This window comes from Neovison vison, chromosome 7 (assembly GCF_020171115.1).
Source record: "Neovison vison isolate M4711 chromosome 7, ASM_NN_V1, whole genome shotgun sequence".
Lineage (NCBI taxonomy): Eukaryota > Metazoa > Chordata > Mammalia > Carnivora > Mustelidae > Neogale > Neogale vison.
The window spans coordinates 198,783,742-198,795,403 of NC_058097.1; the positions used below are offsets into that span (position 1 = coordinate 198,783,742).

The 11,662-nt window shown below is 50.5% G+C and overlaps 1 protein-coding gene across 1 annotated transcript; it reads left to right on the plus strand.

The window, feature by feature from the left end:
* LOC122913037 (phospholipase A and acyltransferase 3-like) lies at window positions 1-8,764 on the plus strand. Its single transcript, XM_044259520.1, has 4 exons — window positions 1-75; window positions 3,100-3,208; window positions 3,944-4,212; window positions 8,494-8,764. The coding sequence occupies exons 1-4, from the start codon at window positions 67-69 to the stop codon at window positions 8,593-8,595; spliced, it is 489 nt and encodes a 162-aa protein (XP_044115455.1). The 5' UTR covers window positions 1-66; the 3' UTR covers window positions 8,596-8,764.
* Window positions 8,765-11,662: the final 2,898 nt, after the last annotated feature.

An 11,662-nucleotide genomic window follows, 5' to 3' on the forward strand; every position in this document is an offset into this window, starting at 1 on the left:
TGAAAGTGAAACTCTCAATGTTGCTATAAAAGTGGGTCCACACACAGCTGAATAGCAGACACCACCATGGCTGAGGTAAGCCTCCTGGGACTTTCTATCTGTGGCTCTCCAGCAGCAGGGCAGCCCCCTCCTCTAAGGGACAGAGTCTGGGTTCCTGGTCTTGGCACACTGAACTCCAGAGTTTGGAAAGGCTTTAGAAGGATGTTATGGAAAAGTCTTAGTTGTTTCAAAGTCCCTTTTCCTGCGGGACAGTGAGGGCTTCCGTCCCAGTGAGCCTCCCTCATCCTTTGGCTCAGCACAGGGCCCAGGGGCTCCTGGGGAAGGAGCTGTGGTGGGTTGGGGACTTTGCTCACCTGAGCTGGGAAGCACCTGGTGTGTGGGCCTGGGGGGGTGGTATTCCAGGACTTGGGAAGTGAGGAGATCCCCAATATGCTTATCTCACTCACAGGGGCTGCCTCGGTAAGTATGCTGCAATTCCAGCTTTCTGACTCCGGACCGCCCTTTCATTTTTTTTTTTTTTAAGATTTTATTTATTTACTTGACACAGAGAGAGAGGGGAGCTACAGGCAGAGGGAAAGGGAAAAGCAGGCTCTCTGCTAAGCAGGGAGCCCAACTTGGGGCTCGATCCCAGGACTCTGGGATCAGACCTGAGCCTAAGACAGTCTCTTGACTGACTGAGCCACCCAGGTGCCCCGACTGATCTCCCGTCCTGTCAGCCCTGATGTGAAGATCTACACAGGTCTAGGCAGGGGCAGGCCGGCTCCCTGGTTGGTGTGCACTGAAGGGGAAAGAGTTGAACTCAGGCAATTCCAGGAAATGAGGCCGTTCTCAGAAGGAGCAGCCAGTCTGCACCCAGCTGATCTTGGGGGTGGGCCAAGGGCTGGGCTGTTGTCAAAACAAATCTGGCCTTTGTTGCCCGGGCAACCTCTCCTTCTCCAGGCCAGCTGAGTTGACCATTTAACTGCCAGCAGCTCCTGTGCAGGAGCTAACTAAGCTAACTAAGGTCTGGGCTGACCTTAGTTAGACATGGAATCTCAGAGTGAAAAATCCCTTTTCCCAATATGAGAACCATCCCTGGGCCTGCTGTGCCCTGGCTGAGAGAGGGGAGGAGCAGGGCCCCATGTCCCTGCCCCGTGGACCCTCCAGCCCCTTTTCCATGCAGAGTGCCTCTGCCCCCCATTCCAGGCCAGACCCTTCACTGGATCCTGGGGGGCAACATACAGGATCCTGCCCCAGGGGAGCTCAAAGCCCAGAGGGAGGTGCAGACAGACATAGGGAATCCCTGCAGGACATGATGCATGCAGAGGAAGGTACAGGTCCCAGGGACCTGGGGACCCAGAGAGTGGCAGCTGAGGCAGTCTGGGGCCCTGAGGTGCAGCTTCTCAGAAGGATGCTGATGTGGGAGAGAAGAGGAAGGGAGGGGGTGAGGAGGTGACTGTGGCTCAGACAGACGGATATGCAGAAGACCAGAGGAAGGAGCCAGCTCTGTGTTGAGGTGAAGGGCAAGCCAGTCAACCTGGGGACAGAGGGCGGGGAGGGTGAGGAGGGATGAGCTGCCCAAAGTGTGCGCACTGAGCCCTGACACCATGGGAAGGTCATAGTGAGATGTGCCCCTTGAGGAGGCCACAGTGGGTCTTGGGGAGACTGGATGTGGGTTTGCAGGGACAGGAGGCCAGGGTGGGCATAGGGGATACAGTCAAGAAGCTGTAGGGTTGAGGGACTGGCTGGCTAAGTCAGAAGAACATGTGACTCTTGATCTCAGGGTCATGAGTCGAACCCAGCTCCGTGTTGGGTGTGGTGATTACTAGAATGAATAAAATTTAAAAACATAATACTCAAGGCTGTGAGGTTTTAGAGGCAGGCCCAGAGACTGTCCTGATGAGTTCAGAGGGTGGGAAGTGGACCAGGATACGAATTCAGGAGAAGCCCCCAGGGTTAGCTTTGGTAGTTGGATATTGGCGTGACAAAGAGGACCGAGGAAAGCTGACTCCGGGTCCCTGATTAGGTGGCCTGGAATGAGGGACAGAGGGGTGTGGTTTGCTGAAAGCAGGCACAGAAGAAAGAGAAACTGAAACATTCTCCAATCTGATGCTGTGGAAGCCTGGGAGCTGGTGGGGGGAGGGGGGCACGGGCACTGAGGAGCAGGAAAGTGGTGTGGATGGGGAGGGAGGCATGGGCAAATCAGGGGGAGAAGAGGCAGCTCAGCGCTGCCCAGCTGAGTGTTCTGGGCCAAGCCCCTGTCTCTCGGATCCTCAGTGACCCACGTGAGCAATGGGGTGATGCTACCTTCCCTCAGGACTGCGGAAAAAGTGCCTACAGAGGCCTGCTTTGTGCATGCTGGGTGCAGGCCCCCTCGGGGCCAGAAGTTGGCCAGCCCTACAGATCCTCAGGTCCCCTCAGGATGCTGTCAGCTCATGTCCCTTGGGTTGGCATCTCCAACGGCGGGTGTCCTGGGGCTGGAGGGGACAGAATCTGAGGAGAGCAAGTGCCTGGTGTAGCCATGGCCACTGAGGGCCAAGAGATGTGGGGAGGACTTGCAGAGGGTACATACAGATGCGCCCATGAGTACGCCCAACACATACATGCAAACCCAACATACACACACACACTAGTGTGCGCATGACAATGCCCAGCACACACAAGAAAACCCCCATATAACACAAAAGATGTATCCCACATACACACACAATCCCAACATATACAGCGCACGCTGATATGCAGGTACATGGAACACAACACAGAGAACACACAAGTACCACATGTGCATATACACATGTGTGCTCCCCCACACGCATGCCATACAACGCAGGCATGCACACACGTGCATATATAATAATACGCATGCACTGAATCAATCTCCACTCCCCTATTCCACAAGGACATTTTCTCCAGGCTTCCAGCACCCAGTTGTGTGGAACTCCGGAACATGACGGCAGGATCAGGACCCCACAGGGCCCAGGAGTTCCCTCCCACACCAGGCTCCCACCAAGTGGTGAGCATCACCCAGTGGGGTCCCCAGGCCAAGCTGCAGGGCCCCAGCTGTGCTGTCTACTGTTCCCTGGAAGACTGCTTATACTACCTTGGGTTTTTATGTTACAGTTTCGTCAGGAACCCAAACCTGGAGACCTGATTGAGATTTTCCGCTTTGGCTACAAGCACTGGGCTGTCTATGTGGGACATGGTTATGTGATCCACCTGGCTCCTCCAAGTAAGCGCTGTTGGAAATATTATTTTGTTAATTTCTATAATCATTTGTTCTATTTTTGAGATTCCACATATGAGTGAAATCATACAGTATTTGTCTTTCTCTGTCTGATGTATTTCGCTGAGCATAATACCCTGTAGGTCCGTTCACGGTGCCGCAAACGGCAAAATCTTTTTTCATGGCAGAATAGTGTTCCATAAAGAGTTTAAATTTCTGGAGCTTGGTAGCCCCTTCCAGCCTTTCAGCGTCAGTAAGGGCTGTGCCGGGTGCACCTACCGGGTCTCCCTGGGGACCGACCTCTAGGAGTTGCTGCGGGGTTTTGGTCCCTCTGCTCCAAGAAGGGTGGGAACTCCTCATCCATCCCCCTTTTCTGCAGTCATCAGCTTTGTATTGTCAAGGGAGTATGACCTTGATGGAATCACAGAAGGTTCATAATCTGTTCCCCAGGGAGAAGGGGGTGCTCAGCCCATAGATGCATAACCAAGAGGGCCGCAGAGGAGCCACAGGTGTAGAAGGTCCACTTCTCTAGAAACGTTACTGCTCCTCATTTCAGTTTAGGAAGCCAGGGCCCAGAGACCACAAGCACCTTCTCCAAAGCCACACAGCCTGCGACTGACCCTGCTCCCTTTTCCCTTCCCTTCTGCTCATGCTCTTGTGGACGGTGCCAAGGGCCTGTAGAAGGACCCCTACAGGCCTGCCCAGCACGGATCCCTCTGTTTCCTCTTTGTGAATCCTTAGGCGAAGTTGCGGGAGCTGGTGCGGCTAGCATCATGTCCACCCTGACCGAGAAGGCCGTAGTGAAGAAGGAACTACTGTGTGATGTGGTTGGCAGAGACAAGTACCAGGTCAATAACAAACACGACGACAAGTACTTGCCGCTGCCTCCCAGCAAAATCGTGCAGCGGGCGGAGGAGCTGGTGGGGCAGGAGCTGCCCTACTCGCTGCGCTGTGAGAACTGCGAGCATTTCGTGAACGAGCTGCGCTACGGAGTCCCCCGCAGTGACCAGGTGCGTCCTCAGCCTCGTCCCCATCCCAGGAGCCAGACTGTTCCGTCAGCCGGCGGGGGATGGGCATCGGGCACCTAGAAGGCAGAGGAGGCCACGCTCAGGGTAGGGACCATGATGGGGAGACGGGCAGGTCGGCCCCGTGGGACGGCGCCGTTGTACGCCATGACCCACGATGTGAGTCACCGCCCGGGAAGAATCCTGTGTTTTGGACAACACTGTTTGTCTTTTACCCACTTAAACATTGCTCAAAGTGAAGAAAGCACATGAGAAGTTTCCTTTTCCCAAAACAATTCTGAGGCTTTAACACGGAGAATAAACAGCTCATTTTCGGTGGTCTCGTAGAATTCCTGTTTATGCACATTAAAAAAAAAAAAGGCCGATTTCTTAGCACTTCTAATGAAGGACAGCTTTCGTGTTTCATAATATTCTGCTTTATGACCTTTGCCTCCCACCTGTGGCCCTTTTGGGGTCAGAGCTCCGGTAATTCAGCTCCCCCAGCAGCCCGGCCCATGAGAAGTCAGCACGTTCCCCCCACACCCCATCCCCCCACACCCCATCCGTAAAATGTGCACTCTTGGGACTAACCAGGGCCCCCTGTCTTGAGTTTGATTGTACTCTTTGCCTCCGCACCGAGCACGCTCACAGCGAGCTGTTGTTGATTTCCTTGACAAAGTTCCTTTTGTACGAAGTCGAAGTCGCTGTCTCATGCATTCTCCCTCCATGAGGTTCTGTAAAGAACCGGGGCACATTGTTCCTCCTCCATTATCTGCAGACTGTTTCCCCCACCCTGACAAATCGTTTAGCAAGGAAAACACTGGGAATGAGAGCTTTCATGTGCCCCCCCCCCCCCGCCAGAACTGCTACGGCTGCCACAAAGCCACGCCTGATGACCTCTACCGTGAAGGTTAAAGACTGACTCGCAGTCACATCTTGGGTCTGTAGCTTCTTACAGACCTTGTCATCCTGGCCTCTGGCTGCTAGGAACCTCAGTTCTGGGTACCGTGTGATCTCAGGGACACTGGTGTGTTTTCTGTCACCGCACACAGCCACGTGGGGCCCACTTAGGGGCAGCGCCGAGATGTATTTATTTTTAGCCCGTGAAGACCTCCAAATTCTTCTCTATAACGGTCATTCAGGGTTTGCGGCAGCCACATGCATACAATCTAGGCAAGTTCTGTGCCTGGGGGAGCGAGGGCAGTGCCCACCGTGTCAGGTAAGGGTGTTAGTTTTGTGTACAAAGTTCGTATTTTCATATTTTTTATTCCTGGGATTTGGGGTACATGGTCCCCACTGGACTTGTTGGCATAAAATCATGATTAAACATCTTTCTCTTTGCATATTCTTGATTCTGCTTAAACGCCTGGCTTGGCTCGTGGGTGAGATTTCTAGATCTATGTTGGTGACCCTCTTTCACGCCCTCGTGTGGTAAAAAGTACGGTTTTGCTGATTTGGGCCATCGGGCCTTCATTGGGGACAGTGGCCATAAGAGCAGACTCTCTTTTTGCATTGTCACCGGGTCTGGTGTCCCCAGAGCTGTGCCCGGATAGTGCTGGAAATAGGAAGAGGCCGAACTTTTTCTCTGTTTCTTGCTGATCTGAACTGTTTCCACTGGGTTCTGTTCCCTTCAGTGTCGCTGCTGGACCTGATGAAACATGAAGGCGCTGGAAAGGGGGCCATAAGGACAGTGTGGCTCAGAGACTGGGAAAGAAGCAGGGGACAGGGCGGTCAGATACACCGGCCTTGCAGCCAGACTGCAAGTTAGGGCAACAGACTAAAGTGTTGGGATGTTTTCCGAGTCACCTGCTCGTCTTCCTAAAACACCGTGGTCTTTGCCTCCCCTGTGGGTTGGTTTCCTCATCATCTTCTTACCTTTCAGGTTTTTTTAGATGTGGCATTGGCATTTGAAGTTGGAGGGTGCAAAAAGCTTTTGTATCAGGTTTCTGGGCTGACGAGGCAGGCTCCTATTTCTTTGTACATTTTTTTTTTTCTGGAATAGTTTTTAAAATTTAAGTTTTCGATTTTCAAAGTAATGCAAGCATATAAGTTGAAAAGATAACCAGTTCTCAAAAAACCCCTCTTTACTCCTCCCCATCTAACCAGGCCACCATTATTTTCTCCTTTAGCTTGGCATTTACCTATTTCTGAATTTCTAAACAATATATGTATACTACCAGCTTTTTAAAAAAAAATGCCAAACCCAACATACACACACACACTAGTCTGCTGTCCGCGCTGGCTGGCTCTCGGCTAACTGCACGGCTGTACCCCACGACTTCCCTTCTCCGTTGTTCTTCAGATTTCTTTTGCCTTTCTCTTGGATTGGTTTTCCTAGGTCCGTGATCTCTTCATTTCTCATTTCCCTGTCTTTCTCTTAATTTAGGTGGACTGCATCCGCCAGAAGTGGCTTTAGGTTAGAAAGATGGTACCTGGAATCCAGGACCACAAGGCTCGTGAGTCACACCGCTCTCCCCTGGGCTGGTTTCCGTAGGAGCTGTCGATGGCTGCTGTTGCAAGCGACCACAAACTCAGTGGCTAAAAACAACCCAACGTGATTTTCTCACAGTCCTAGAGGTCAGAAGTCTGAAAATGGTTTCACGGGGCTAAAATCAAGGTGCCCCCGGGCTCTGTTCTTTTCTGGAGGTTCCAGGGGAGAATCTGTGTTTTTGGCTTTTCTGGCACATCTTGGTGACATGCTCATGATGAAGGGGGTTTGCTGCTGAATGGAAGCTTCGAGTGAACTGGGAGGGGACAAGTGGCTTGTTGACTTTAAGTTTCACTTGTGCGATATGGGTAGGTAGTTTGTTTGGGAATCCTTGATATTGGTATCTTTTCTTTCTTTCTTTCTTTCTTTTAAGTTTTATTTATTTATTTGAGTAATTGCTATACCCAAGGAAGGACTTAAACCCACGAACCCAAGATCAAGAATCACACACTCCCTTGCCTGAGCCAGCCAGGTGTCCCAAGTAACTTTTGTTTCCACTTGGGCAGGTCAGATCCCCCAGGAAGGTGTTCCTGACTCTTCTGTGGTAGGTCGTGTTCTGGAAGCAGAGATGGGTAGGAGTGCCAAGAGTCTCACAATTAGCATTGTTTTTGACATGATGGCCCCATCCTCACATGCATTTCTCAATTCCCAGGCCCCCAAGTCTTCTGTTTCTCCCTCTGCAGGAGTCAACTTCCAACTTCTGTTGTAGTTGGGTGGGTGGGTGGGGGGTGGGGGGTCCCAGGGACCCAGCTGAAGCCCCTTCTCTGTCCCGTTTCCAGAGCTGCTTGGTGTTGTCAGTAGCTGACCTTCCCCGAAGATCCCATTATAATTTGGGTTGATTCTCAACTTTTCTCACTGCTGCCTTAGAATTTAGAGTTCTGTGGGTCCTTGTGAAATGACACCGAAAATAAATGCCTTACTTTACTCTTTGTCAGGTTTGTGGGGGAGTGAAATTTGATTTGGGACTTTTTACCCTGAAATCTACTCTTTTTCTTTTTTTAAGATTTTATTTATTTATTTGACAGAGAGAGATCACATGTAGGCAGAGAGGCAGGCAGAGGCAGAGAGAGAGGAGGAAGCAGGCTCCCTGCTGAGCAGAGAGCCCGATGTAGGACTCGATCCCAGGACCCTGAGATCATGACCTGAGCCGAAGGCAGAGGCTTTAACCCACTGAGCCACCCAGGCACGCTCTACTCTTATTTTTGCAACACTTCTTTTTCCTGGTATGAGCCATGCAAGTCAGAAAAACTAATAATGTGAGGTAGAGCCACACTCCTACCCCGAGTTGGGTCATTTCTTGGAGAACTGGTAAAGAGCACTCTTGTGCCTGGCGGAACCGGGTGTGGGGGAGGCAGCGAGGAACAAGACAAGTGACACAGGAGAGGTCCTTGCTCCCCGGGGGACACAGGTGTGACATGGCGTGTCGTGGAGAGCCGTTCCTGCACCGCCTCCCACTGGCCACAAGGGCTGCCTGGTGGCCGCCAAGAGCTCAGCCATCCGGCCTTCATCTCCTGGTCCTTTGCACAACCACCCTCTGGGGATTTAGGGGCTTAAAACACCCACAAAGTGGGTCGAGTTGGCCTTGGGCCCGTGCACAGCCCTGGCCAGCGGCCTCCACCCAGGGGTTCTTTCCCCATCCAGCCCTCTTCTCCCCATTTCCCTGCCAGTATGTGTTGACTCCTGAGTTGTCAGGTGGGCCAAGGGGCCCGTGAGTCTCCTGGGACTGAGTGTTCTTGTTGAACGGACAGCCCGTCCTCGGATGCCCGACAGAGTGTGACCTCCCCTCCTCTCTCTTGCAGGTCAGAGATGCCGTTATGGCGGCCGGCATCGCAGGAGTGGGCTTGGCAGCCGTGGGCCTCATTGGAGTCATGTTCTCAAGAAACAAGCGGCAGAAGCAATAAGTTGAAGGGCCTGACCCATCGGCGGGGACGTTATCCACTGAGCGGGTCTGGTTGTGCCAGAGGTTTTGAGGTTGGGTTTGTGGGTTTCATTCTGTTTTATAGTGAGGCTTATTTTTACAGAATAAAATAATGCCCAGCAAGGGAGCGCTTTACTGGAGCAAACGCAGCAGGAACTGGCTGGCATCAAGTCTGTTGGGGGCGCAGCGGGGCTCGGGGCCTGGCCACGCCAGCGAGCGCCCTGGGCCTTGGGCGCTGTTCTCTCCCTTTGTCTCTGTGGCTGTGGCCTTTGCCCTGCAGGAGTCAGCCCAGCTCCGGCTGTCTCAAGGCTGGGGTAATTCTGGTCATTCTGGTTATGGGGAGACAGGGGCGCAGCAAGGGAGACCCGCAGCCCTGACTGATGGGCCACAACAGGACCCCTCAGACAGCTAGACCCTCGGCCTGGAGCTAGAGCGAGCTCGGCTTCTCGGACTCTGCAGCTGGATCTGTGGGGGTTTGCCGGAGTCAAAACCGAACCAAAGCCGACGTCTGCCATGAGGAAGTCAGTAGAGGCTCTTGCCGATTTTGTGAAATCTTCTCCTATGTCCCTCTGCTCTCCACACCTGGAGTCTGGGGTTACATATAGGAGGTTAGGGTAAGGGGCAGTATCCTACTTCAGGAGGCTACCACAAGGTCTTACAAGCAGTGGGGCACAAAATCAGAACCTTTAGAAGTCTGTTCTGGTGACAGATGTCCCTGGCTGAAAGCCACTCAGTTGGCAAAACAGGGAGGAATCTCAGGTGGTCTCGGGATGCCCGGGGTCACAGAAAGAATGGGGGTGCCCGAGTGCAGCAGAGTTCCTGATATTCTGAGCAGAGAAGCCATCTGCAAACAGCGAACCTCCGCACTGTTTTTTTGCTCCAGGTTACCATAAATCACCAACAGGGTCAGGGGACTGCTTTCCCAGCAGGGGCCCGGCAAGCTGCAGAAATATGGGGAGACCCCCTCTCTTCCCCTGGAGGAGTGGAGAGGTGCGCACAAGAGTACTCAAAGTTTGCAGACTCCAAGTTGGGTGGCGGGCCAGAGATAACAACGCTGAGTCAGAGGCTGGGTGAACACAGAGTGAGGAGGGAAACTATGGAGACAAGAGTGACTGCTTGTCTGTGAAGGTGCCCTGAAGATTTCGGGGGTGCAAGCATTCAGCCCTGGGGCTGGAAACCCCAGCGGGGCCTTTTTCAGCCCTTGGTTCTGAAAGCCTAAAGGGATCAGAGGAGCGCCACCTAGTGGATTCTGGAGCCACTTACACGGAGCCCAGTCCAATGACAAGGGAGGGCAATTCTGACCTGGGTAGAGCACCTGACGATCATTGCAATAGGGGCCTCCCCCAGAGGACCAGCAGGAACATCCCTCAAGCGTGAAGTTTACCCATCGTAGAGAACTGCAAAGTTTCAGCTCTTGGGGGAAACAGTATATAGTATTTGTTGGGTTTATTTTTTTATTCTTTATCCCTTGGCATTTTTTTCAGCTATTTCCTTCTTCTTTCAATTCTTTTTTTATCCTTTTTAAATTTTTATAATATAAACATATACATTCTATACATATAATTTTTGTTTCCTTTCATTGTATTTTATTTCAGTTTTGGATATATGTAGGTTTTGCTTTCTTTCCTATTTCAAGATCTAGTTTCCTTTAACAAGCAAACCAAAACACAACCAAGATCTAGTTGTTTGTTTTGTTTCCAGTTTGATTTTTTCTTCTTTTGTTCTGTGTCTGGTTTGTTTCTGTTTTGTTTTGTTTCTGTTGTTTTTGTTATTGTTGTCTTTTGTCTTCCTTTATTCTATTCCTTTCTGGACAAAATGATGAGACAGAGACATTCACCCTAAAAGACAGAACAGGAGGTAGTACTCACTGCCAGGGATTGAATCAATGTGGATATAACGTAGATGTTTGAGGTAGAATTTAAAACAATGATTATAAAGATACTAGCTGGGACTGAAAAGGCATAAAAGACACTAGACAATCCCTACCTGTAGAATTCAAAGAATTTAAATCTAGTTAGGCCAAAATTTAAAATGTTATTATGGAGATGCAGTCCCAAAGGGACACTTCAAAAGTGAGAATAAGTGAGGCGAAGAAAGAGTCAGTGATATAGACAATAAAATTATGGAAAATAAGGAAGCTGAAAAGAAAAGATAAAGACCACTATTGAATCTCAAAGGGGGACATTGAGATCTTAGTAATTCCATAAGTGAAATAATGTGCAGATAATAGAGGTCCCAGAAGACAAAGAGAAGGAGAGGGGCAGAAGGTTTCTTTGAACAAATTATAGCTGAGAACTTCCCTAATTGGAGAACAGAAACAGACATTCAAGTCCAGGAGACCAGAGAAACCCCTCCCCCCAAAAAATCAATAAAAATAGGTCAACACCTCCACATATACTAGTGAAACTTGCAGATTCCAAAGATAAAGAGAAAATCCTCAAAGGGCTAGAAGGTTAAGGACAAGAGGTCATTAACCTACCAGTACAGAAACATAAGACTGGCAGCAGGGCTGTGCACAGAGACCTGGCAGGCCAGAAAGGACTGGAAGGATATCTTCAGGGAATAATAAATGGGAAAAACATGCAGCCCAGAATACTCTGTCCAGCAAGGCTGTTATTCAGACCACAAGGAGAGAGAGAGTTTTCAGGACAAACAAAAACTAAGGGAACTTGTGGACACCAAACCAGCCCTGCAAGGAATATTAAAGGGGATCCCTTGAGTAAAGACAGAGCCACAAAATAACAAAGACCAGAAAGGAACAGAGACAATCTACAGGAACCACTACTTTACAGGTAATACAATGAAACCAAATTCATATCTTTCAATAGTTACTCTGAATGTAAATGGACTAAAGGCCCCAGTCAAAAGACACAAGGTAACAGACTGGATAAAAAAGCAAACCCATTGATATGCCGTCTGCAAGAGACCTATTTTAGTCCCAAAGTCACCTCCAAATTGAAAGGGAGGCACTGGAAAACCATTTATCATGTGAGTGGATTGAAGGAAAGCTGGATCCTTATACCAGACAAATTAGATTTCAAACCAAAGAC